This window comes from Plecotus auritus (assembly GCF_963455305.1).
Source record: "Plecotus auritus genome assembly, chromosome: X".
Taxonomy (NCBI): domain Eukaryota; kingdom Metazoa; phylum Chordata; class Mammalia; order Chiroptera; family Vespertilionidae; genus Plecotus; species Plecotus auritus.
In genome coordinates, this window is record NC_137784.1 from 40,427,249 (window position 1) to 40,454,688 (window position 27,440).

The 27,440-nt window shown below is 40.7% G+C and overlaps 1 protein-coding gene across 1 annotated transcript in view; it reads left to right on the forward strand.

Annotated features, from left to right (window-relative positions):
• The window catches only part of LOC308239355 (toll-like receptor 13), a 49,474-nt gene extending 22,442 nt beyond the window's left edge, over positions 1-27,032 (forward strand). The window contains exon 3 of the mRNA XM_080652166.1: positions 23,375-27,032. Coding sequence (XP_080508292.1) covers positions 23,375-26,324 — 2,950 coding nt within the window. The 3' untranslated portion in view covers positions 26,325-27,032. The remainder of the gene's footprint in view (positions 1-23,374) is intronic.
• Positions 27,033-27,440: the final 408 nt, after the last annotated feature.

Here is a 27,440-nt window from a genome sequence, read left to right on the forward strand (position 1 = left end):
AGAATTTTGATAGCTTTGTGCGAGATTGCATCTACACATTTTACTTTTGTGATAGTGTTTTGATTGTAGAGAAAAAATATTAAGGAACCTGAAATCAGATGCTCAGCCTTTGCACACTTTTGGTATAGCAAGTTTTGCTACTAGGAAGTAAAGCTTTAGGCTTGGGGCTCTCTAAAAAAAGGTGAACTAATGACAAATTTATAAATTAGTTGAGGATGACTTTCTTGTCTCTTGCCTCCCCCCTTTGTGTATGCTTTTATCCCCTCACTGGACTCCTTCCTCCCTGTTCTGGTCACTATCCTCATGTCCTCTCCTTACGGACATTTTAGTGATTTTCTTCTCTGGACGGATACAAAGGAAACTGATAACAGAGGTTACCTCTGGGGAGGAAGACTGAGAGATTGCGGTGGGAAGGAGACAAGTTTTTACTATGTATCATTTTGTGCTGTTTGAATTTTTATATATTTGCATGTAACACCTATTAGAAAAGATTAAAACAACATCATTTTAAAATCACTTTTCAGTGAATAATTTGCTATGTAGGCAGTTCACGGCTTAAAACATTTAGCGGGAAGGTGTTCTAAGTTGAAGTGGTGTAGATCAAACCTTATTTTCTTATAAAAACAGCTTTAGAAATAAGGGGTTACATTTTAAACTGAAAGCCTGATGCCATTTTGTTAATGTTTAAATTTGTTTCAATTACAGTTAGTTTCAGGTGTACAGCATAGTGATTAGGCAAAAATCATAGGTTTTACAAAAAGTACCTTTTATATTTTCAGTACACAACTAGTGCCATACATAGTATTACAAAATTATTGATTACATTCCCTATGCTGTACTTTATATCCCACAAAATTTTAATTTGTGACTGCTAATCTGTACTTCTTAATCCCTTCACTTTCTTCACCCAGTCCCCCAGCACCCCTCCCCTCTGGCAACCATGAGTCTCTCTGTGTCTATGAGTCTATTTCTGTTTTGTTTGTTCATTTATATTGTTCTTTAGATTCCACATATAAATGAAATCATATGGTATTTGTGTTTCTCTAACTGACTTATTTTCTGATGCCATTTTTATGAAAATGACCACAAATATATTTAATTGAATGCTAAATCCTATACTTGTAGGTTAAACTTTGTAAATACCTCCTGATTTTGTAGTTAGTTCCACTGAAAAATATTCTAACCCTACTAGCATGCCTACTTTTTGGATCAGAAAATATGGTTAGCTTAGATAAAATTTTTTCTAAAATGTATATAATTTAATTAAGTAGAGCAACACAGTAATAATATCATCAAATTTTATCAAGTAAGATGTAGTTGTTGTAGTGTAACCCCCATCTTACAAAGGACGCCTCAAAGAGTTGAATTATGGAGTCATTTATTAAAAGCCGGCGGCATATGAGGGAGCAAAAGTGCTCCAGACCTCGCAGCCCCGAACAGCTTGCCACATCTGCCTTATATTGGCAGAATATCATAAAGGTATTGATTACATCTTTGGGTCTGGAATGAGGAACCTGGTTTAGTTACAGAAGCGAAATTGAGCAAGTTAGTTATCTAAAGTATCTACGAATCACTGGATCAACAGAAACACATTATCTGGGACCACCGGGGCAATTTAGAATAATTGTGCTGTCCAGATTCCGGGACCACTGAGTCAACCGAAACTCAGTTATCTGTAGCTACTGAAACAATTTGGGATAATTGAGCTGTCCTGGTTCCCAGAAGAATGTGCTTCAGTAACCAGTGAGATCAAAATCAATGGGATATTCAAACCACCATCAATGGAGTATTGGGATAGCATACATAAGTTCAGAAAATCAAAGTAACTTTGTATTGTTTTAGCAAACAAATAAGTACAGAACCCAAACAGCAGTTTCTACCTGAGATGATTGCTACCATACTTCATTGTCTGCTATAAAAAATCTTATTTCTTTACAATCCTTGCCTTATTTGGGATGCTATAACAACTAGAAGTGTTTTTGGCTCTATATTCTATTCAAGGCCTTTTAAAGGGTCTGTGCATCACACTACTACGACGGGCCTCAAATTAAGCTGTAAAAAACATTGCTGTTTGGGTCTTTACACAGATTTCTTCTTATTCACTCTTTTGCCCTTCAGTTATCTGCTCTTACCTCCCCAGCTTGCTAAACTTAGCTCCACACCTGCTTCTAGAAGCCCTTCATTTTGATCACCTTTGAGAACTTCTTTTCTCTGGTTCATAGGTCTCAGTGCTTGGCATTGGCTCTCAGTGCTTCTTTGATTACAGTCACACGAGCAGCTTCAGGTAAAATGAACTGCTTTCCCTAACCCTGTCCCCAAGGAAACTTTATGAGTAAGGCTTGTCCCTTGTCAGGGCATGTAATCCAGATGTTTGGACAAGTTTGAATGTTTATGTTTTTCCTTCACTTAAAATTTTCTGTAACAAACAGGGATAGATTTTAGGGGTCATAATTGGTATCCCTTGTCATCGATGAGAGCAGAGAACACATGAATCTGGCAGTGATATCTAGTTATAAAATCAGACAAACAATGGTTCTGGGCTGCCTGTCACTACTTGAGCCAAGTAAGCATAGGCAGGGTTGAATCATGTATGAGTGTTTATTCCAACAATGCCAGCAGAAAGGAGAGCAAAAGGTTATCCACAAATCTGATCTACTTCTCTCCATAATCCAGCTGCTTATATTGGGTAGAAGGACAAAAATTACATGGGGAAGTAGCAATTACAGGCATGGGGAAGTAGGCAAGGTATAATGGTTACAGGTTACAGGCAATGCAGGCTGGGGAGTTGGAGGAGTCGCAAAGGGCGGGTGCCTCAGAACCAGACTGTTTCAGCAACAAGGTTGTTAATCTTTCATGATGATAGGCAGTTCTGGGTAAAGGAGGATGGACTGCATTCCATGTCCAGGAGCATACAACTCTCAGCCAGGTTAGAATGTTCTTTCTCTAATCAGAACAGAACAAACAGAGCATGATTAATATTTCTTATGATTATAGCTAGGCCCCACTATTCTATTTCTGCCCCTAACAGTTCTACCCAGTTCCCCTCAACCACCCAACACTTACTAAATATGTCTTATATTTGCTACTTCTTCTTCCTCTTCTGCTCTTCTTCCTCATTCTCCTTCTTATATTTATTTTTATAATGAAATCTCTTCTCCTTTGACCCATTTTTTTCTTGTTGCCTAACAAAATGCCTTAAAACATTGAATCAGCCTATTCATCTCAGTCATTATGCAAGTGGGCTGCCTTAAAATTAAAATTGAAAGTATCATTAAAGCATTGCTTTTTCATTTTATTTGTCATGAAGATGAATATAAAGCAGCCGTGGGCAAACTACGGCCCACGGGCCGGATTCGGCCCGTTCGGCTGTTCTATCCGGCCCGCGGAGCCGAAAGAGCGGAGGGTTCTCTTGCTCTCCCTTCCGCTCCTTTACTTTGAATTTATATTAGTTCACACAAACACTCCATCCATGCTTTTGTTCCGGCCCTCCGGTCCAGTTTAAGAACCCATTGTGGCCCTCAAGTCAAAAAGTTTGCCCACCCCTGATAGAAAGTGTAAGCATAAACTTATGACACCACCTTTTCTGGAATATTCTAGAATTTATACACCAAATTAGCGTTCTTCAAGTGAAGCACCAAAATAGAGTAACACAAGTATCCCTATGATGTATCATTGCTACAAATGTTTGGTGACTCCTCTTTTGGAATTAGGGGGTGAATATAGTGGAGAGAACATGAGGTTCTGAGATGATCTAGCCTTTTCTTTGAATCACTAATCTGTCACATATTAGCTGTGCAATATTGTGCAAGTCCCACTCTCAGAGCTTCCAGTTCCCTAAATATAAAATGGGGTTAAGATTATTGGTCTTGTCAGGCCAGTTTTGTTCAGTGGTTGAGCGTGGACCAGTGAACCAGGGGGTCACGGTTCGATCCCCCGTCAGGGCATATGCCCAGGTTGCCAGCTCCATCCCCAGTAGGGGGTGTGTAGGAGGCAGCCGGTCAATAATTCTCATCGTTGATGTTTCTATCCCTTTCGCTCTCTTCCTTCCTCTCTCTGAAAACATGTCTTTTAAAAAAAGATTACTGGTCTTGCTGAGTTTTGTAGTGAGTAAATAATGCCTGTGAAAGTGCCAGGCCTGTCTCCCTTTCAGGAGAACTCCCAGCGCATTTTCAGTCTCCCTTTGCCTTTCCCTCTCCTAAGCTCCAAGGCCCACAGTAAGTGCTTGATATTTTCATGCTTTCATGTTAGAATCAGTTTATCATTTGTTCAAGAAAATTTTTGTCCCTGTACACTCTCTCTTAGTTGATGGCTCTGTTTCCCCCTGCCTCTTGTGTGTTCTGGTCAAAGTCAACTATATTCTTCCTTAAAAAATTAGGAGTAGGAAGCAACTTTTCTGATTCAACATATATAAAAACCTACAGCAAATAAAATAATTAATGGAAAATCTATAGATGCCATCCCATTAACCAAAAACAAAAAACAAAAAAAACACATTTTCTTTCTATTGTCACAATAATTTAATATAGTATTGGAGGTTGTGACCAATATTATATAAGACCAACATAAAGGAAAGGCATAGGAAATGCATGAATTTGAAAAAGACATATATAAATTCCATTACTTGTAGAGAACATAATCATTAAGAGGTAAACCTAATAGACTTTAACAGTCACATTTATTTTTATTTTTTTGTAATTCTCACCTGAGAATATTTTTCTGCTGATTTTTAGAGAGAGTGGAAGGGAAGGGGAGAGACAGAGAGAGAGAAACATTAGTGTGAGAGAGACACATTGATTGTCTTCTACACAGGCACGGCAGGGTCTTTGCCTCTGGCCCATTGCCTCAAGCATGAGCCCCAAATGGGAACAGGGTCTGAGGGCTGATGCTGTATCCACTGAGCCAAACAAGCTAGGGCTAACAGTCTCATTTAAAAAACTATATGTTTAGAAAACTTTCTATATTTATGAACACACAAAAAATCAAAACTTATGACACCCTTGCTATAACTAGAAAATTAAATATAAAAAATAAGGTATCCCTTGCCCGGCCTGTGTGGCTCAGTGGTTGAGCATCAACCTAAGAACCAGGAGGTCACTGTTCAATTCCCAGTCATGGCACATGTCCGGGTTGCGGGTTAGATCCCCAGTAGAAGACGTGCAGGAGGCAGCTGATCAATGATTCTCTTCATTGGTGTTTCTTTTGTGTGTGTGTGTTTTTTTAATCCTCACCCAAGGATACTTTTCCATTGATTTTTAGAGAAAGAGGGAAAGATAGATGGAAATATCAATATGAGAGAAATACATCGGTTTGTTGCCTCCTGCACGAAGCCTGACCAGGGCCCCGGGCCGGGGAGGAGTCTGCAAAGGAGGTAGATGCCCTTGACTGGAATTGAATCTGGGACCCTGTGGTCTGTAGGCTGAGGCTCTATTTACTGAGCCCAACCGGCTAGAGCTCTTCATTGATGTTTCTATCTCTCTCCCCCTCCCTCCTCCCTTCCTCTCTGATTATATATATATATATATATATATATATGATATCCCTTAAAATAATAAAATCTAAAAGTTTTTAGGAAACAACAACACAGAAAGCACAAAATTTTACAGAAAATATTTAAAAACTTTAAAAATATAAAGGAAGTTTTGACTAAATTAAGATATACTAAGTCCACATTTGGGGTGATTTAACATGATAATTGTACCAATCCACTTCACATTAACTTGCAAATTCAATTCAGTCTCAAATCAAATTCCAACATGACTTTGGGGGAAAGTTGATAGACTTACTAGTACTTACATTTATAATGGAAGCATTTTCATGAATTGCTAATCACTTTAAAAATCAACTTGAGGAAGAAGGGCAAAGACAAAGGATTCACCCTGCTAGATATTAAGATATACTTTAAAACCATAGTAATAAAATGACACGGTACCCTTGTAGGAACTGATAAGTAAAGAAAGGAACAGAAAAGAGAGTTCAGCATATACAAATGATGTATTATAGAATTATAAACTTGAAACCTGTATAATTTTATGAACCACTGTCACTCCAATAAATTTCATTTAAAAAGAAAAAAATACATAAAACAATGGTGCTTCAGGAAAAAAAAGAGCTCAGAAATACATTCAAGTATATATGGTAATTTGCTTTATGATAAAGATGCCCCTGAAAGCACTAGAAAAACAACCAATTGTTTTTTAGTTTATAGTGAGATACTTTGCTAATTGAAGACTATAGCTGGATCCCTACTTTACACAATATGCAAAAGTGAGATTTAGAGGAATTAGACATAAATGGAAGAGGTAAAGCTAAATGTACAACACTTAATGTAATCTAAGGAGGCCAACAATTTTTTAAAAACAGAAATCCAAAGGCAAAATCATAAAGAAAAAAACAACATTGGCTTTTATCACATTGTGATTTAAAATTTTTGGTCAGCAAAGATTATCATAGACAATGTTAAACGATAGAAGATATTTAAATCATTAAATCACTAAGGGATTAATATCTAGGATATATAAGTGTTAACATAAGAAAACATTCAAACCTATAAAGAATTTTGTGAGTTTATTTGAGCCAAACTGTCAATAGTTGCTGGAAAGCAGAATCTAAACATATTGACATAGTGCTCCGGAGAATGGTGCCTTTTTACCTTGTTTTATACATTACAATCAAAAGAAGAGATGTAAGTGGGTGATAGATTAGGGAGGTGGGAGAAAGCAAAGCAGGAGAAACCTCTGGGATTGGATAAAAAGTAAAATGATAGACACAACATACATCTTTTACGTAGGTGGGTGCAGGATAGTTAATAGTCAACAATCCTATATAATAAAAGGCTAATATGCAAATCAACCGAACGGCAGAACAACCAGTCGCTATGATGCGCACTGACCACCAGGGGGCAGACGTTCAATGCAGGAGCTTCCCCCTGGTGGTCAGTGCACTCCCACAGGGGGAGCACCGCTCAACCAAAAGCCAAGCTCTCTGCCGGCTAGCAAAACGGCGGCAGTGGCAGGAGCGTTAAGGATGTCCAACTGATGGATGTCCCTGGGGAGTGGACCTAAGCCATCAGTTGGACATCCCCTGAGGGCTCTCGGACTGCAAGAGGTCACAGGTCAGGCTGAGGGACCCCCCTCCCCACCTCCCAAGTGCACAATTTTGTGCACTGGGCCTCTAGTTAACTCAATAACGATGAGGGTATTTGTGGTCTCTGCAGAGTGGTGTCTGTGCTTTGAGGGGTCCGGAAAAAAAGAAAAATTACTTTGACATTCTAATGATATGTTATCATAGATTCAAAAAGACAATAGGCTCAGTTAAGGTAAAGATTGACCTTTGTCAGGGAAGACACCAGCTTAGGACATGACTACCCACCATTACTGCTTTTAGTTAAAGTTTTAATTTCAGACCATCCTTTGTGGTTACTTTAGGTCTTTGAGTTTGCAAGACCACCATGCATGCCTTCCCTGAGCTAGCCAGGTTATCATGTGGCCCCCTTCCATCTATATAAAAAACCTAATATATAAATGGAAAAAGAATGTTGTAAAAAATAAGTGGCTTACTTTATAAAAGCTTTTTAAAGTCATGTTTTGTGATTCTATTCATTGTAATACTGTGGTGGTCATCTTTGCACCTAACCAAAAACTTCCCATTTTGGTTAGGTATACCGTATGTTCTGTTCTTTTTTTTATTGATTAAGGTATTACATGTGTACATATCTTCCCATTGCTCCTCCCACCCCACTCCCATACATGCCCTCAACCCCCAGTGTCTTGTGTCCATTGGTTATGCTTATATACATGCATACAAGTCCTTTGGTTAATCTCTTATCTCCCCCACCCCTCCCCAACCTTCCTGCTGTAATTTGACAGACTGTTTGATGCTTTACTGCCTCTGTATCTATCTTTTTGTTCATCAGTTTGTAATGTTCTTTATTATCCATAAGTGAGTGAGATCATGTGGTATTTTTCTTTCATTGACTGGCTTATTTCACTTAGCATAATGCTTTCTATTTCCATCCAGACTGCTGCAAATGGTAAGAATTCCTTCCTTTTTTATAGCAGCATAGTATTCCATTGTGTAGATGTACCATAGTTTTCTTTTTTTTTTTTTTTTAAATATATTTTATTGATTTTTTACAGAGAGGAAGGGAGAGGGATAGAGAGTTAGAAACATCGATGAGAGAGACATCGATCAGCTGCCTCCTGCACACCCCCCACTGGGGATGTGCCCGCAACCAAGGTACGTGCCCCTGACCGGAATCGAACCTGGGACCCTTCAGTCCGCAGGCCGACGCTCTATCCACTGAGCCAAACCGGTTTCGGCTGTACCATAGTTTTCTGATCCAGTCATCTGACGGGCACCTAGGCTGTTTCCAAGTCTTAGCTATTGTAAATTGTGCTGCTATGAACATAGGTGTGCATATATCCTTTCTGATTCGTGTTTCTAGTTTCTTATGATATATTCCTAGAAGTGGGATCACTGGGTCAAATGGGATTTCCACTTTTAGTTTTATGAGGAAACTCCATAATGTTCTCCACAGTGGCTGCACCAGTCTGCATTCCCACCAGCAGTGCACCGGGTTCCTTTTTCTCCGCATCCTCACCAGCACTTCTCATTTGTTGATTTGTTGATGATTGCCATTCTGACAGGTGTGAAATGGTACTGCATTGTCATTTTGATTTGCATATCTCAGATAATTAGTGACTTTGAGCATGTTTTCATATGTCTCATGGCCTTCCTTCTGTCTTCTTTAGAAAAATATCTATTTAGGTCCGTTGCCCATTTTTTTATTGGGTCGTTTATCTTCCTTTTATTGAGTTGTATGAGTTCCCTGTAAATATTGGAGATTAAACCTTTATCAGTGATAACATTTGCAAATATGCTCTCCCATACAGTGGGCTTTCTTGTTGTTTTGTAGATAGTTTCTTTCGCTGTGCAAAAGCTTTTTATTTTGATGTAGTCCCATTTGTTCATTTTCTCTTTAGTTTCCATTGCCCTAGGAGTGGTATCAGTGAAGAAATTGCTTCGGCACATGTCTGAGATTTCTCTACCTGTGGATTCCTCTGGTATTTTTATGGTTTCCCGCCTTATGTTTAAATCCTCTATCCATTTTGAGTTTATTTTTGTGTATGGTGTAAGTTGGTGGTCTAGTTGCATTTTTTTGCATGTATCTGCCCAATTTTCCCAACACCATTTATTGAAGAGACTGTCTTGACTCCATTGTATGTGCATGCCTCCTTTGTCAAATATTAATTGAGCATAGTGGTTTGGGTCAATTTCTGGGTTCTCTATTCTATTCCTTTGGTCTATATGCCTGTTCTTGTGCCAGTACCAGGCTGTTTTGAGAACAGTGGCTTTGTAATAAAGCTTGAAATCTGGTATTGAGATTCCTCCTACTTTGTTCTTTCTCAGGATTGCTGTGGCTATTCAGAGTCTTTTTTTATTCCAGATGAATTTTTGGAGAGTTCTTCTGAGGTCTGTAAAATATGCCATAGATATTTTAATGGGGATTGCATTGAATCTGTAGATTGCTTTGGGTAGTATGGACATTTTAATTAAGTTAATTCTACCAATCCATGAGCACGGTATGCTCTTCCATCTATTTATGTCTTCCTCTATCTCTTTTTTCAATGTCCTGTAGTTTTCTGTGTAGAGGTCTTTTACCTCCTTAGTTAAGTTTATTCCTAGGTATATTAATTTTTTTGGTGTGATGGTAAATGGGATTGTTTTCTTAGTCTCTCTTTCTGTAAGTTCACTGTTTGTATATAGAAATGCCATAGAGAAAGATGAGAAACCAAGATGGTGGCATAGGTAAACACCTAAACTGCTGCTTTGCGCAAAAATATCAAAACTACAACTAAAAGACAAAACGGACACCATCCAGAACCACAGGAAAGCTGGATGAGTGGAAATTCTACAACTAGAAGGAAAAAGGAAAGCATTGAGACTCAGAGGAGCTGCAAAAGGCTGAGGTACGGAGACGAGTGCCCGGAGTGGACGGGCAGCTGAGTGCACGGGTGGCTGAGTGCGTGGCTGGCTTTCCCAAGTGGGAGGGAGACAGAAGCTCCCGACTGCGCTGAACTCCAGTGAGGGCGAGACTCTGGGAACCCAGACTCATTCGGGGGGGATCTGGAGTCAGGAAAAGAGAAAGCACACTGAGACTCAGGGGAGCTGTGGAAGGCAGAGGTCCAGAGGCGCGTGCGCACAGAGAGGACTGACTGCTGAGTGCACAGATGGCTGAGTATGTGGCTGGCTTTCTAAAGCAGGAGGGAGATGGAAGCTCCCAACTGCACTGAACTCCAGTTCTGGGTGAGTTTCTGAGAACCCAGACTCATTTGGGGAGAAACTGGAAGCGGGCTAAACTCGAGGGCGGCTTTCTCTCAGAGGGGTTTGCAGCGATTATCGAGGGACACTGAGACCCAGGGGCCTCATAGGGAAGGGCTGACGGGAAGCCAAGGCTGTCTGCTCTGCCCTGAGACTCCGCCCCATCCAAGCTGAGCACAGAGGCTTTTGCAATTTTGCAAGTCTTGTCTCATAAGGGTGTCTCCAGTATGGAAGTTCTCCCATAGTAGACACAGCTGATCCTCACAGCCAATTGGCCTGGAGGTCAATTCCTCCCAGTGATACCAACAACAATAAAGACTTAACTACAAGGCTGTGCACACAGTCCACAAAGGGGTGCACCAAAAGTGTCCACCTCAGGTTACTGGGGGATGCTGAGCCACTGGGCCCTATTGGACACCTACCACACAAAGCTACTCTACCAACTCAGGGAAACAGCAAAAATGCGGAGACAAAGAAACAGATCACAAATGAAAAATGGAGGAAAGCAAACAACTGGATATATAGTGTTCAAAACCACGGTTGTAAGGTTTTTCAAGAATTTCCTAGAAAAGGCTGATAAATTTAGTGAGACCCTCAAGGATATGAAAAAGGACCAACTAGAAATTAAACATACACTGACTGAAATAAAAAAATATTATACAGAGACCTAACAGCAGACTAGAAGACCGCAAGAATCAAGTCAAAGATTTGAAATACAAAGAAGCAAAAAACACTCAACCGGACTTGGAAGATGGTGACCGGCAGGAAGGTAGGGAGGGAGAGAGTGTGAGAGAGTGAGAAACCCATAGAGGAGAGTGTAGACATGTGTGGTGTGTGTGTGTATGATCTAGGGACAGTTAGATTCTGCAGGTCCTCCAAGGGGCTGCCAAACCGGGCAGTATTAGATGGCAGAGCCCCGCGCACAAAGCGGACACTTCTGGGGGGCTGGTATGGGCACGGAGACCATGCCATCTTGAGAAACAGAGCTGCTTGAGACTAGGATCTTGCCCTCAGCAACACCCAGTCATGTCTCAGATGCAAACCAGAACCCTGCAGCCACTGGGGACAGAAAACTGCAACCACAGCTTCAGACCAACAGACAACAAGAATCCAGACTTCCCGGCAGCAGATTTCTGTGAGTCAAAGAGCCTATCCCCCTCCCCACAGGATCACAGATAGCGCCATAGTAACTGATAGACCCACCCCTCACTTGAGCTGCAGTGCCCCTACGGGAATTTGAACTTGAGAGAGCGCATGTGGGCCGCAGCTCCTCGATGGGGAATTTGAGCTTGAGAGAGCACACACGGGCTGCAGTGCTGCTACTGGAATTTGAGAGACTGGAATCTGCTCCCTGCAACGCAATCAGGCAACCAAACCCGAAGCCCACACAGGGCGGCAGTGACACCTGACTTGGATTCTGGGCAAGCGCACATGGAAGTCAGTTTTCCGCAGCACAGGCACATCACAGAGCTATTGTGCAACTCAGTCCCCCATGGTGACCAGGACCCAAATTCTCCCAGCAAGAGGCAGCACTGAGCACCACCGACTTGACTCTGTTTCTTACCATGTGCGCCTGGGATCCCTGACTCACAGTGCATTCACACTAAGAGCCAGTGACTCCAATTCTTGGTGCATGTGCACACGGGGACCCTGATACTCAGCGAGAAGCCACACGAGGCAACAGAGACACTGATACTCGATTCTTGGTGCAGACACAGGGAAACTTTGACTCCTGGCATGCGGTAGGGGACTCATTTTCGGCACACGCCAACAGCGTGGTGCAGGCGGGGTCCCTGATTCTAGGTACACACACGAACCCACACTGAACGCTGAGAACACTGACCCTGGGCAAGCCTGGTTCCCACCAACCCACGACAGCCACATGTGCTAGTGTCGGAGAACTTCAGTGACACTCGGGTGGTGCAAAGTTCCCACAGCACACGGCCCAGGTTCACGCAACTTGAAATTTGAAACTTCTGGTGATAGTAAGAATGGGGAGACAACACAATCCCCACAGGAAAGGAAATGAGGAGTCACCAAGAAAGGAAATTAGTGAAATTGAAGCATGCAACATGACCAAAAAAGAATTCAGAGTAATGGTTGTAGAATTTATGCATCGGATGGATGAGAAAATCAACAACCTATGCAAGAATCAGGAAGAAATGAAAAGTGATATAACTACAATCAAAAATACCATGGAAAGTTTCATCAGTAGACTAGAAGAAGCAGAGGACTGAATTAGTGAGTTAGAAGATCAGGTACACAAACAAGCTCAATTTGAACAGCAATTGGAAAAAAAAATTAAAAAGCAGGAGGAAAGCCTAAGGGAGCTTTGGGACAACATGAAATGAAGTAACATACGTACAATAGGGATGCCAGAAGGACAATAGGAGCAGCAAGGATTAGAAAGTCTATTTGAAGAAATAATGACAGAAAACTTCCTGGATATGGGGAAGAAAAAAGTAACACAAGTACAGAGAGTCCCAAGCAGGATCAATCCCAAAAGACCCACACCAAAACACTTCATAATTTCAATGGCAAATATTAACGACAAAGAGAGACTCTTAAAGGCGGCAAGAGAGAGACAGATAGTTACCTACAAAGGAACCACCATCAGATTATCAAATGATTTCTCAACAGAAACACATCAAGCTAGAAGGCAATGGAAGGAGGTATACAAAGTGTTGCAAAGCAAAGGACTGAATCCAAGAATACTCTATCCAGCAAGACTATCAATCAAAATTGAAGGGGAAATCAGGAGCTCCGCAGACAAAAAAAAAGCTAGAGGGGGTTTATCACCACCAAACTAGAAATGCAAGAAATGCTAAAAGGAATACTGTAAAAAGAAGAAATAAATAGGTAAGAAGGAACGCAGACACAAAAATAGATATCACTACAAACAAATACCTTTCAGTAATAACTTTAAACGTAAACGGACTAAATGCTCCAATCAAAAGACATAGAGTGGCTGAATGGATAAAAAAACACAACCTATATATATGCTGTCTACAAGAGACCCACCTCAGAACAAGAGAATCACACAGATTGAAAGTGAAGGGATGGAAAAATATCTTTCAGGCAAATGGAAATGAAAAATAAAAAAGCTGGGGTATCAATACTTATACCTGACAAAATAGACCTCAAAGTAAATGCCAAAACAAGAGATAAGGAAGGCAACTTCATAATATTAAAGGGATCGATACAACAAGAGGATATAACCCTGATAAACATATATGCACCCAACTCAGCAGCACCCAAATACATAACAAAACTCCTGGAAGATATCAAGGGAGAGATCAACAACAATACAATCATAGTAGGGGACTTTAATACCCCACTGACATCACTGACTAAATCCTCTAGACAAAAAAAAATCAGCAAAGACAAAGCAATCCTAAATGACTCACTAGATCAGATGAACTTAACTGACATCTACAGAAAATTTCACCCCAAAGCCACAGAATATACGTTCTTCTCAAGTGCACATGGGACATTTTCAAAAATAGACCACATATTGGGTCACAAGCGAAGTCTCCCCAAATTCAAGAAGATTGAAATCATACCAAGCATCTTCTCAGACCACAATGCCATAAAATTAGAAATAAACTACAATAAAAACAATCCAAAAATCTCAAACACTTGGAAACTTAATAGCATGCTATTAAATAATGACTGGGTTACCAAAGAGATCAAAGAAGAAATTAATAGCATCCTGGAAACTAATGACAACAAAAACACAACAATCCAAAATCTATGGGACACAATGAAAGCAGTCCTGAGAGGGAAGTTTATAGCTCTACAAGCCTACCTCAAAAAAACAAGAAAAAATGGTAGTAAATCATCTAATGCTACAACTCAAAGAATTAGAAAGAGAGCAACAAGAAAAGCCCACAGTGAGCAGAAGAAAGCAGATAATAAAGATCAGAGCAGAGATAAACGACATAGAGACCAAAGAAACAATATGAAAGATCAATGAAACCAAGAGCTGGTTCTTTGAAAGGATAAACAAGATTGATGAACCTCTAGCCAGACTCACCAAGAAGCAAAGAGAGAGGACTCAAATAAACAAAATCAGAAATGAAAGAGGCAAAATAACAACAGACCCCACAGAAATACAAAGGATTGTTAAAAAATACTATGAACAACTCTACTCAAACAAACTAGACAACCTAGAGGAAATGGACATATTCCTAGAAAAATACAACCTTCCAAAACTCAATTGGGAAGATTCTAAAAATCTCAATAGGCCAATTACTATGGAAGAAATTGAAGCAGTCATGAAAAAGCTCCCAGCAAACAAAAGCCCAGGGCCAGACGGCTTCACAGGGGAGTTCTACCAAACATTCAAGGAAGAACTAAAACCTATCCTCCTCAGGCTATTCCAAAAAATTCAAGAGGAAGGAGCACTTCCAAGCTCATTCCAAGAAGCCAGCATCACCCTAATACCCAAACCAGATAAAGATAACACAATGAAAGAGAATTATAGGCCAATATCCCTCATGAACATAGATGCCAAAATCCTCAACAAAATTCTAGCAAATAGGATCCAGCAATACATCAGAAAGATCATATACCATGACCAAGTAGGATTTATCCCAGGGATGCAAGGATGGTACAAATCAATAAACATGATACATCACATAAACAAATTGAGAGATAAAAACCACATAGTCATATCAATTGATGCAGAAAAAGCATTTGACAAAATCCAACACCCTTTCTTGATAAAAACACTCAGCAAGGTGGGAATAGAAGGATCATACCTCAACATAATAAAAGCCATATATGAAAAACCCACAGCCAACATCATACTCAATGGACAAAAACTAAAACCATTTCCCCTAAGAACAGGAACAAGACAGGGATGCTCACTCTCACCACTCCTGTTCAGCATAGTACTGGAAGTACTAGCCATTGTGATCAGACAAGAAGAAGAAATAAAAGGCATCCAAATTGTAAAAGAAGAAGTAAAACTGTCCTTATTTGCAGATGACATGATGTTGTACATAGAAAACCCTAAAGACTCCATCAAAAAATTATTAGACTTAATAAATGAATTTGGCAATGTAGCAGGATACAAAATTAATGCCAAGAAATCTATGGCATTTCATTAGAACAATAGTGAACTTACAGAAAGAGAGACTAAAAAAGCAATTCCATTTACCATCGCACCAAAAAAATTAAGATACTTAGGAATAAACTTAACTAAGGAGGTAAAAGACTTATATGCAAAAAACTACAGGACACTGAAAAAAAGAGATAGAGGCAGACATAAACAGATGGAAGAACATACCATGTTCATGGATTGGTAGAATCAACATCATCAAAATGTCCATACTACCCAAAGCAATCTACAGATTCAATGCGCTCCCCATTAAAATACAAATGGCATATTTTGCAGATCTAGAACGAACTTTCCAAAAATTCATCTGGAATAAAAAAAAGACCCTGAATAGCTGCAGCAATCCTGAGAAAGAATAACAAAGTAGGTGGGATCTCAATACCAGATATCAAGCTGTATTACAAAGCCACTGTTCTTAAAACAGCCTGGTACTGGCACAAGAACAGACATATAGATAAATTGTATTACAAAGCCACTGTTCTTAAAACAGCCTGGTACTGGCACAAGAACAGACATATAGATAAATGGAATAGAATAGAGAACCCAGAAATCGACCCAAACCACTATGTCCAATTAATATTTGACAAAGGAGGCATGAACATACATTGGAGTCAAGACAGTCTCTTCAACAAATGGTGTTGGGATAATTGGACAGATACATGCAAAAAATGAAACTAGACCACCAACTTACATCATACACAAAAATAAACTCAAAATGGATAAAGGACTTAAACATAAGACGGGAAACCATAAAAATACCAGAGGAATCCACAGGCAGAGAAATCTCAGACATATGCCGAAGGAACTTCTTCACTGATACTGCTCCTAGGGCAATGGAAACTAAAGAGTAAATAAACAAATGGGACTACATCAAAATAAAAAGCTTTTGCACAGCAAAAGAAACTATCAACAAAACAAGAAAGCCCAATGCATGGGAGAACATATTTGCCAATGTCATCACCTATAAGGGTTTAATCTCCAACATTTACAGGGAACTTGTACAACTTAACAAAAGGAAGATAAACAACCCGATCAAAAAATGGGCAACAGACCTAAATAGACACTTTTCAAAGGAGGACAGAAGGAAGGCTAAGAGACATATGAAAACATGCTCAAAGTCACTAATTATCCGAGAGATGCAAATCAAAACACCAATGCAGTATCATCTCACACCTGTCAGAATGGCTATCATCAACAAATCTACAAATGACAAGTGTTGGCAAGGATGCAGAGGAAAAGCAACTCTTTTGCACTCTTGGTGGGAATGCAGACTGGTGCAGCCACTGTGGAGAACAGTATGAAGTTTCCTCAAAAAACTAAAAATGGAACTCCCATTTGACCCAGTGATCCCACTTCTAGGAATATATTCCAAGAAACTAGAAACATGAATCAGAAAGGATATATGCAACCCTATGTTCATAGCAGCATAATTCACCATAGCCTAAGTGTCCATCAGCAGATGAGTGGATTAAAAAGCTATGGTACATCTACACAATGGAATACTATGCTGTGGTTAAAAAAGAAGGAGTTCTTACCATTTGCAACAGCATGGATGGAACTGGAAAGCATTATGCTAAGTGAAATAAGCCAGTCAATGAAAGAAAAATACCACATGATCTCACTCATTTGTGGAATATAATGAACAACATAAACTGATGAACAGGGACCAAACCAGAGGCAAAAAAGCATTGATCAGACTGCCAGACCTCAGAGGGAAGGTAGGGGAGGGTGGAGGAAAGGAGGAGAGATCAACCAAAGGACTTGTATGCATGAATATAAGCCTAACCAATGGACGTGCACACCGGGGGTGGGGGGGTGAGAGCATGGGGGGTGTTTGGGGGGGTTAATGGATCGATGAGGACACATATGTAATACCTTAATCAATAAAGACATTAGAAAACAACAAAAAACAAACAAACAAACAAAAACACCACTGAACTGGAAAAGCAAAAAGAAAAAAATAATCCAAAAACTTGAAGATAGTGTAAGGAGCCTCTGGGACAACTTCAAGAGTACCAAAATCCAAATTATGGGAGTGCCAGAAGAAGACAGAGAGAAAGATACTGAAAACCTATTTGAAGAAATAATCACAGAAAACTTCCCCCACCTAGTGAAAGAAAGACTTACAAGTCCAGGAAGTGCACAGAACCCCAAACAAAAGGAATCTAAAGAGGACCACACCAAGACACATCATAATTAAAATGCCAAGAGCAAAAGACAAAGAGAGAATATTAAAAGCAGCAAGAGAAAAACAGTTAGTTACCTACAAGGGAGCACCCATACAACTGTCAGCTGATTTCTCAACAGAAACTATGCAGGCCAGACGGGAGTGGCAAGAAATATTCAAAGTGATGATTAGCAAGAACCTACAACCAAGATTACTCTACCCAGCAAAGCTATCATTCAGCATTGAAGGTCAAATAAAGAGCTTCACAGATAAGAAAAAGCTAAAGGAATTAATCACCACCAAACCAGTATTATATGAAATGGTGAAAGGTATTCTTTAAGAAGAGGAAGAAGAAGAAAAAGGTAAAGATAAATATTATGAACAACAAATACATGTCTATCAACAAATGAATCTAAAAATCAAGTGAATAAAAATCTGATGAACAGAATAAACTGGTGAATATAATAGAATCAGGGGCATAGAAAGGGAGTGGACTGACAATTTTCAGGGTTAGGGGTGTGGGGGGTGCGGGAAGAGACTGGACAAAAATCATACACCTATGGATGAGGACAGTGTGGGGGAGGTAAGGGCAGAGGGTGAGGTGGGAACCGGGTGGAGGGGAGCTATAGGGGGAAAAAAGAGGAACAATTGTAATAATCTGAACTATAGAGATTTATTAAATTAAAAAAAAAAGACTTTGTGAAACAGGAAACAAAAAAGAAGAAATGCCGTAGATTTCTTGGCATTAATTTTATATCCTGCTACATTGTCAAATTCATTTATTAAGTCTAATAATTTTTTGATGGAGTCTTTAGGGTTTTCTATGTACAGTATCATGTCATCTGCGAATAAGGACAGTTTTACTTCTTCTTTTACAATTTGGATGCCTTTTATTTCTTCTTCTTGTCTAATCGCAATGGCTAGTACTTCCAGTACTATTTTGAACAGGAGTGGTGAAAGTGGGCATCCCTGTCTTGTTCCTGTTCTTAGGGGAAATGGTTTTAGTTTTTGCCCATTCAGTATGATGTTGGTTGTGGGGTTTTCATATATGGCTTTTATTATGTTGAGGTATGATCCTTCTATTCACACCTTGATGAGAGTTTTTATTAAAAATGGGTGTTGGATTTTGTCAAATGCTTTTTCTGCTTCAATTGATATGACTATGTGATTTTTATCTCTCAGTTTGTTTATGTGATGTATCATGCCGTATGTTCCTTGATGGATGCTTGTTTTGTGATTCTTACAATTACAAATAATAGTGCTAGAAAATGTCATATATTTTTGTGTGCATATGAAAATGTATATATACAAAAGAAGAAAACCCAATGCAACTATGCAATTTTCTTCCTTCTTATTGACTAGCAGTGTTCCTGAGACAAGAAGCAACACAAAGATGTGCTGATGTTGGCCTACAGTTAAAGCAAAAAGAAGGAAATAACCTTTTTTTGAACTCCACAGTATACCAGGCATCAAGCTGGGCACTTTTATTTGTTTGTTTGTTTGTTTGTTTGTTAAAATTTTACCTTTAAGAGGAGAATCAAGATAGTGGCATAGGCAAACACCTGTACTCGCTGCCTCCTACAACCACCTCAAAATTACAACTAAAATACAGAACAACTGTCATTCAGAACTGCCTGAAAGCTGGCTGAATGGAAGTTCTACAACTAGAGAAGTACAAAAGAAAGCACATTGAGACTTATGGGAGGCGCGGAGGTGCAGAATGGCCTGGTCTGACACCCACATGTGCCGTTTTTTTTAATCAGGAAAGAGATTGCCTCTGTGGAGGTCACCTGTGAGGAGCAAGGGGTCCAAGCCCCACACGATACCCTAGCCCAGGATTCCAGATGTAGGAAATGGACCTCTGAGATCCATCTCCAGCATGGTTGGCTTTTGATGGAATTTATTGAATTTCCCCCAGGGCAAACAGAATGTAAGGAGGAGGGAAGAGGAACAAAGAACTGTGCACTGTGGACCAACATCATGGTGGAAACCCCCGAGGCATCTGCCTCAGCTAGACAGGGGAGGTGGAGGCAGCTAGAAAGGCCACAGCCCATTTTTTTTTAAATGGCCCAATGGGAGACAGCAAGACCTAGGCAACATATAAGGAAACAGGTGACCCAATAGTACTCAGCCAATGAGGAACTGGACGAGGGGCTAAATAAATGGGCTATGCTCCCTGCACCAGGCATGCCTGCACAATAGGATGGATTCCCACTTTCGAGAGTGTATTAAAAGTTGCATTTTCGCCATACTTCTGTCTCTGAGTCTGTCATTTGAGTTTGGACAGGTGACCCATTTCTCATACAGAGCTGGGAAGAGAAGTCTCCACAACTACAGGCAGTAAAAACCAGCAGGGATTGTGGCTGAGTGACATGAAGGCTGCTGGAGACCCATGTGTTCTATTTAAAGGGACAGCACATGAACTTGATCTCTCTGAGCTCCAGCACCAGGCAGCTTTGGGGGACCCAGACACATAAAGGGAGGAACTGGATTGTCTGGCATTGGGGCAGGAACTTGGAGACGGCTTTCTCTCAGACAGGGGTGCTCACAGGGTTTATTCTGGGATCTCCTGCTGTCCCAAAGATGATTGGCAGCCATATCTGAGTCTCCATATGCCTGGAGCACTCTGTTTTCTCCACCTGGGGATTCCCTGAGACTCCACCCCATACAATTTTCAGCCCCACCCAAGTTCTTTTCCATATGAATAGCCTGTCCTGATTCAGGCTCAGATTTTCCTAAAATCTCTCAAACAAGAGGCAGCTCATGACAGCATGCCCCAAACCTATCAATAAAAGGGCCAAGACCCAGCACTAGCACAAGCCTGCCTTCCTTTACAGCTGGGCTCTCCTGGGCCCCGCAAAGCTCAATCCAAATATTAGCCATCTGCAGATCCCTCTGTAGCTCTTGCTGGGTAGCTCCTGGAAGTGGCTGACTTTTCACCTCCTGAGAGGCCCTAGAGCCAGTGCACCCAGTGGTCAGCTTCAGACCATAGCAGATTACAACCCTATACATCCACAATCAACACACTCAAAAGGCAGACTCAGTGAGCACCAAAGCCCCACTGAAGCAAGTCCTGCTCCATAGGGGTCTTTCTTGCACTGCAGCTCTCCCACTGTAGTCCGAGCTGATCCTCACAGCCAATTGGCCTGAAAGGTCAATTCCTCCCAGTGATGCCAACAGCAATCAAGGCTCAACTAAAAGACTATGCACACAGCCCACACAGAGGCACATCTAGAGTTCCCAGCTCAGATGACTGGGGAGGCTCAGCCACTGGGCCCTACAGGACACTTACTACACAAAGCCACTTTACCAATTCCAGGAGACATAGCAGCTCCATCTAATACATAGAAACAAACACAGGGAAGCAACTGAAATGGGGAGACAAAGAAACATGTCACAAATGAAAGAAATGGAAGCAAGCAAACTTGGATACAGAGTTCAACACCATAGTTATAAGGTTACTCAAGGATCTTCATGAGTCTTTCAAGGATCTTGGTGAGAATGTCAAAGGCATGAAAAAGGACCAGTCAGAAATTAAGCATACACTAACTGAAATAAATAATAATTTACAGGAATTCAACAGTAGAGGATTACATGAATCAAATCAATGATTTTGAATATGAGGAAGCAAAAAACACCCAATTTGAAGAACAAAAAGAAAATAGAATCCAAAAATATGAAGATAGTGTAAGGAGCCTCTGGGACAACTTTAAGCCTACCAATATGCGCATTATGGGAGTGCCAGAAAGAGAAGAGAGAGGGAAAGATATTGAAAACCTATTTGAATAAATGATGACAGAAAACTTCCCCTACCTGGTGAAGTAGACTTACAAGTCCAGAAAGCTCAGAGAGTCCCAAACAAGAGGAACCCAAAGAGGCCCACAGCAAGATACATCATAATTAAAATGCCAAAGGTTTAAGACAAAGAGAGAATCTTAAAAGCAGCAAGATAAAAGCAGTTACTTACCTACAAGGGAGCGCCCATACAACTATCAGCTGATTTCTCTACAAAAACTTTGCAGTCCATAAGGGAATGGCAAGAAATACTCAAAGTGATGAATAGCAAGGACCTACAACCAAGATTACTCTACCCAGCAAAGCTCTTATTTAGAATTGAGGGTCAAATGAAAAGCTTCATAGACAAGAAAAAAGCTAAAGGAGTTCACCACCACCAAACCAGCATTGCATGAAATGTTGAAGGGTATTCTTTAAGAGGAGGAGGAGAAGGAGGAGGAGGAGGAGGAGGAGGAGGAGGAGGAGGAGGAAGAAATAAAATATATGAACAATAAAATGGTGATAAATACATATCTATCAACAATTGAATCTAAAAATCAAAATAAAAGAACAGGAAATCTAATGAACAAAATAAACTGGTGAATAAAATGGAATCAGAGGCATGGGAGAATGGAACAGACTGACAAATCTCAGAGGGAAGCGGGGAGAGGGGGAAATAGATTAACTAAAGATCTTCCTATGGACACAGACAGTAGGGTGGTGAAGACCTGGGGTGGGGTGGGAACTGGGTGGAGGGAGGCAATGGGGGGGAGGGTAAAGAGGGGCATCTGTAATTCTCTCAACAATAAATATTTTTTTAAATTGTATGCTCATTGTTAAAAGTATTATAGATATCCCCTTTTTCCACCCATTGACCCCCCTCCTTCCCACTCCCTTCTGCTCCCCAAGCCTTCTCCACACTAAGGTCTGTATCCATGGGTTTTGAATATATGCACATAAATTCTTTGGTTAATCCACGCCCCTTTCCTCTGAGAATCATGAGTCTGTTGACCTGGAGAGTATTATGCTAAGCGTAATAAGCCAATCAGAGAAAGACAAATTTCACATGATCTCACTTAGATGTGTAATCTAATGAACCAAATAAACTGACAAACAAAATAGATCCAGAGAAGTGAAAGCATGCAAGAAGCTGGGTACTTTAAGTTGTCTTGTTGGATCTGTACAATGTTATGAGGGAGTATTATTATCCCATTAGATGGATAAGGAAAGAAGTTCAGAGGGGTTAAAGAATTTGTCAAAGGCACAGGACTGGATCCCAGTTCTGTTTGGGCTGGTACTCTTTTTACTACATTATCATGAGTGATTGTGGGAACAGGTTGAAACTGTGAGGCAAGGCTGGAGAATACTTGTTCAGCACACATCATAAAGTAGACTGATAGAGCTAAGTTTATTGTAGTTGTACTTTTTTTCTGATTATCAAGAATACCATATGCAAGTAACAAATTTAATTGTTTGAGAGATGTAAATGCAAATTGTGGTAGAATGAGTGGCTTTAAAGCAAGGACTCTATATTCTTGTATTCATTCACATTAAGATATAGGTGACCTGTAAACTTTGTAAACCTTGTTGGCCCCGCCCCGCCCCTCCCCGCAACCACCCATCATGGATGATTATTTTAACTGGACTGAGATCCATAGACCCCAAAGTGCATTTCAAGTGGTGAACTTTCAGGTATCAGCCCAAACAGCAAGGGAGGTGTTTTATTATGCACGGGTGAGAGGAGAGTTGGGGAACTTCTTAATTCTCTAAATTAAATAAAATATTCAATTGCCTTCTCTGCATCCATGTGCTAACAATTTTTCCTTATAGGAGAAATAACACTGGTCTTTGCTGATGCACTTGGAGATTCCTTTAGAAATGGATTTGTTTTGGAAGTTAACTTTGGGAGAATTTTTATTTCATTTTTTGAAGCAGCTATGATATATTGAGAAAGAAATTTAAACTAAACAACTTTCTCTTTTTCTTTGCAGCAAAGTCACATGGAACTACCATTCCTTAAAAAATGAATATCATACATATGAAGGGATTTTTTTTCTAATGGTAACTCTGAGGCCTGGACCTGACAAGATGGGCTTAGAGAACCTCCTGCCTCCTCAACAGATCTGGCTCATTTTAATAGGATTTTCTCTGCTGTCTTTGGCAGAGACATACGGATTCAGTAAATGTGCACAATATGAACTGGACATTCACCATGTTTTCTGCATTCGGAAGAAGATCACCAACTTGACAGATGCCATTTGTGACATCCCTGGATACACTACTCACCTCAACCTGACACAAAACCAAATTGAGGTCCTTCCTCCCCATTCCTTCACTAATTTGTCTGCTCTGGTGGACTTGCGACTGGAGTGGAATTCCATTTGGAAGATTGAGGAGAGGGCCTTTTGGGGACTTGAAAATCTGACCCTTTTGAATTTAGTAGAAAATAAGATTCAAAGTGTGAACAACTCCTTTGATGGCTTGTCCAACCTGGAAACTTTGCTCCTGAGCCATAATCAAATTACCAATATTCACAAAAATGCCTTTGTTACTCTTTTAAAATTAAAACACTTAAGTTTATCTAGAAATTTTATTACTAATATTTCCAATATTCTTGAAGCAGTTCAGCATCTTCCTCGCCTAGAATACCTTGATCTCACTAACAATAGCATCATCTCTTTGGACCACAGTCCCAGGTTATTGGCCTCACTGACCCAGCTGAGCCTGCAGGGGAACAAGCTAATGGAATTAAATTTCTCTGCTTTGTCACTGCCTAATCTGACCACTCTGGATGTCTCTCAGAATAGCCGTGGAGTCATCCAGAATGTTGCTCTGGAAACTTTACCCCAGCTGAGGAGCTTGAATCTAAGTGGAACATTGGTAAAACTGGAGATGCTTCCAACCAAACACCTGCAGAATCTAAGGGAAATGGACCTTAGTGCCCGGGAGTTTAGAGGTGGTCATTTAAACTTGAATAGTGTGTGTCACCTCCTCAGACACTTGCCCAGGTTACAGGTTTTGATTTTTAGAAAAAAGGCCACTGATGCAGGGGACATAAAACACCTTGCCAACTGTACCAGGCTTTTGTTCCTTGACCTGAGCCAAAATAATAATCTGGTTCACCTCAATGACAGTGAGTTCAATGCTATGCCCAGCCTTCAAAGGCTGAATCTAAATAAGTGCAAACTTTCCTTTGTCAGCAACCGGACCTGGAGTGTCCTCCAGAACTTGACAGCTCTAGATTTGTCAAACAACAAGTTTGAAAGATTTCCAGATTTTGCATTTTCACCCTTGAGATACCTACAATCTCTTTTCCTCTCTAGAAATCCCATCACAGAACTCAATGCTATGGCCTTCTATGGGCTTTATTCTTTGAAGGAGCTCAACTTGGCTGGGTGCTGGATAGTGAAAATTGACAAATATGCCTTTGCTCAATTTCCAAATTTGGAGAGTTTAGACCTTGGTGACAACAATATTAGGACTCTAAAACGCAGAACTTTTCAGTTTCTAAAGAAACTCCAAGTTCTGATTCTCTCCCGGAACCGCCTAAATATTATAGAGAAGTATGCATTTTCTGGCCTCACTTATCTCTATAAACTTGACCTGGCATACAACATCTTGTCAAGTTTTGGGACAGGTATTTTCTTGGGCCTTGAAAATCTAGAAGTTTTGAATCTCAGTTTTAATAAAATTACATATGAAACCACTAGAACCTTGCTCTCTCCTCCATTTATGAACCTCAAGTCTTTGAAACAACTCAACCTAGAAGGACAAATGCATGGGATTCAGGTGGTTCCAACCAACTTCTTCCAAGGACTGGATGGCTTGCAGGAGCTACTACTAGGCAAAAATTCCATGGTATTCTTGGACCATCTCCAATTTGACTCCCTTACTAATCTCACAAAGTTGGATATCTCAGGAACAAAATCTGGAGACCGAAGTCTCTATTTAAATATTTCCTTATTCCAAAAACTCAAAAGACTAAAAATGCTGCGCCTGGAAAACAACAACATTGAGTCACTGACTCCTGGCATGTTCTCTGGCTTAGAAAGCCTTCAGATCTTCTCTTTAAGATTCAACAACCTAAAAGTCATTAATCAAAGTCATCTGAAGAACCTGAAGTCGCTGATGTTCTTTGATATCTATGGGAATAAACTTCAGTGCAACTGTGACAATGTGTGGCTCAAGAACTGGTCAATAAACACAGAAAATGTCCATATCCCTTACCTCCAGAGCTATCGCTGTCATCAGCCAAACACCCAGAATTTGTTGATAGATTTTGATGATGCTATGTGTAATTTTGATTTAGGAAAGGTTTACTTCCTCTGCTCCTTCACTCTCATCCTCACAACCATGGTTGTCTCTTGGTTCAGTGCCAAGATAACATCATCTCTAAGGTATGGGCTCTACATATTTCGAGCCTGGTTCCTGGCCAAGTGGCATAAGACAGAGAAGGAATTCATCTATGATGCCTTTGTCTCTTTCACTGCCACTGATGAACAGTGGGTATATGAAGAGCTTGTTCCAGCCCTAGAAGAAGGTGGGCAGCCCACCTTTAAGCTCTGTCTTCACCACAGGGACTTTGAACCAGGTATAGATATCTTTGAGAACATACAGAATGCCATCAACACCAGCCGAAAAACTTTGTGTGTGGTAAGTAACCACTACCTGCGCAGTGAATGGTGCTGCCTTGAAGTACAGCTGGCTAGCATCAAGATGTTCTATGAGCATGAGGATGTTATCATCTTGATCTTCCTGGAAGAGATCCCAAACTATAAGTTATCCACCTACCACCGACTGAGGAAACTTGTGAACAGGCAGACATTTATCACTTGGCCAGACAGTGTACACGAGAGGCCACTCTTCTGGGCTCGTATTAGAAATGCATTGGGCAACAAATCTGTGGAGAACGACAATGCACAGCTAATTGTGACTGAATGACCAGAAGTCTATGTGACCTTAAATCTAATGTTGCCCAAGTTATGTATAGGCTGAGAGTGTGACTGAATGTACCTGTTGTGCAAGGAAAAGGACGAGCTGCTCATGACCATCAGACTTAGGGTAATTTGGTTAATGTCCATTGGGCAATTGGAATAATGAAGGAGGGAGGGCTGCTTGAGAAAGCTTCAAGAACAGTGTCCCCACTCTAGGGGAATGGATATCTGGCAAGTATATCTATTTTATTAGGGGGAAGACTTGGGAGACAAGTCACCTGGAAGTATGGGGATCAGGAGAGCCCTCATATTGCTTGAGAACATTGTTAAACTAATTTCTCCAAGTCAGTTTCTGTAAAGACAGATAGAATTGGCTCTCTTGCACACACTCTACTCCAGGGAGCAAGGTCATGCCATTCCCTTTCTCCTTCCCTTCCTCCACAGGCATGTGTCCCCCAACCTCTAAGAGACCCCATGAAACTTGCAAACATGGCAGATTGGCTGCTGCAGCTCGTTCTGGGCTAACCCCCTCAACCTGTCTCCAAGGCCTCCTTTTCTCTGACTTCCCAGTGAGCTAAAGAAACCCAGCCATTTTCTCTCTTGACTGGCCTGCTCCTAGTTTGGAATGTAAGCAGCCTGGCCATTTTGTCTCACACTCTCTCAGCTGGCACATGCCTTGTTTGGAATGTATCTTCAATAAACCCTATTTTGCTTTACTTTTGTTTTTGTTGACCTTAAAATCTTTTCTGCATAAACGAAAAGAACTGAGGCCCTAGCCCAGGGGTGGGCAAACTTTTTGACTCCAGGGCCACAATAGGTTCTTAAACTGGACCGGAGGGCCGGAACAAAAGCATGGATGGAGTGTTTGTGTGAACTAATATAAATTCAAAGTAAAGGAGCGGAGGGGAGAGCAAGAGAACCCTCCGCTCTTTCGGCTCCGCGGGCCGGACAGAACAGCCGAACAGGCTGGATCCGGCCCGCGGGCAGTAGTTTGCCCACAGCTGCTAGCCAGTAACCCCAGTCGGTAACATCTTTGTGGTGCTGCGACTCTGATTGCACAAACCATAAGTCTTCTGACCATGAGGCTGGAGAAAGGGCTATTTTACTCTTCCTTCTTGTCCAA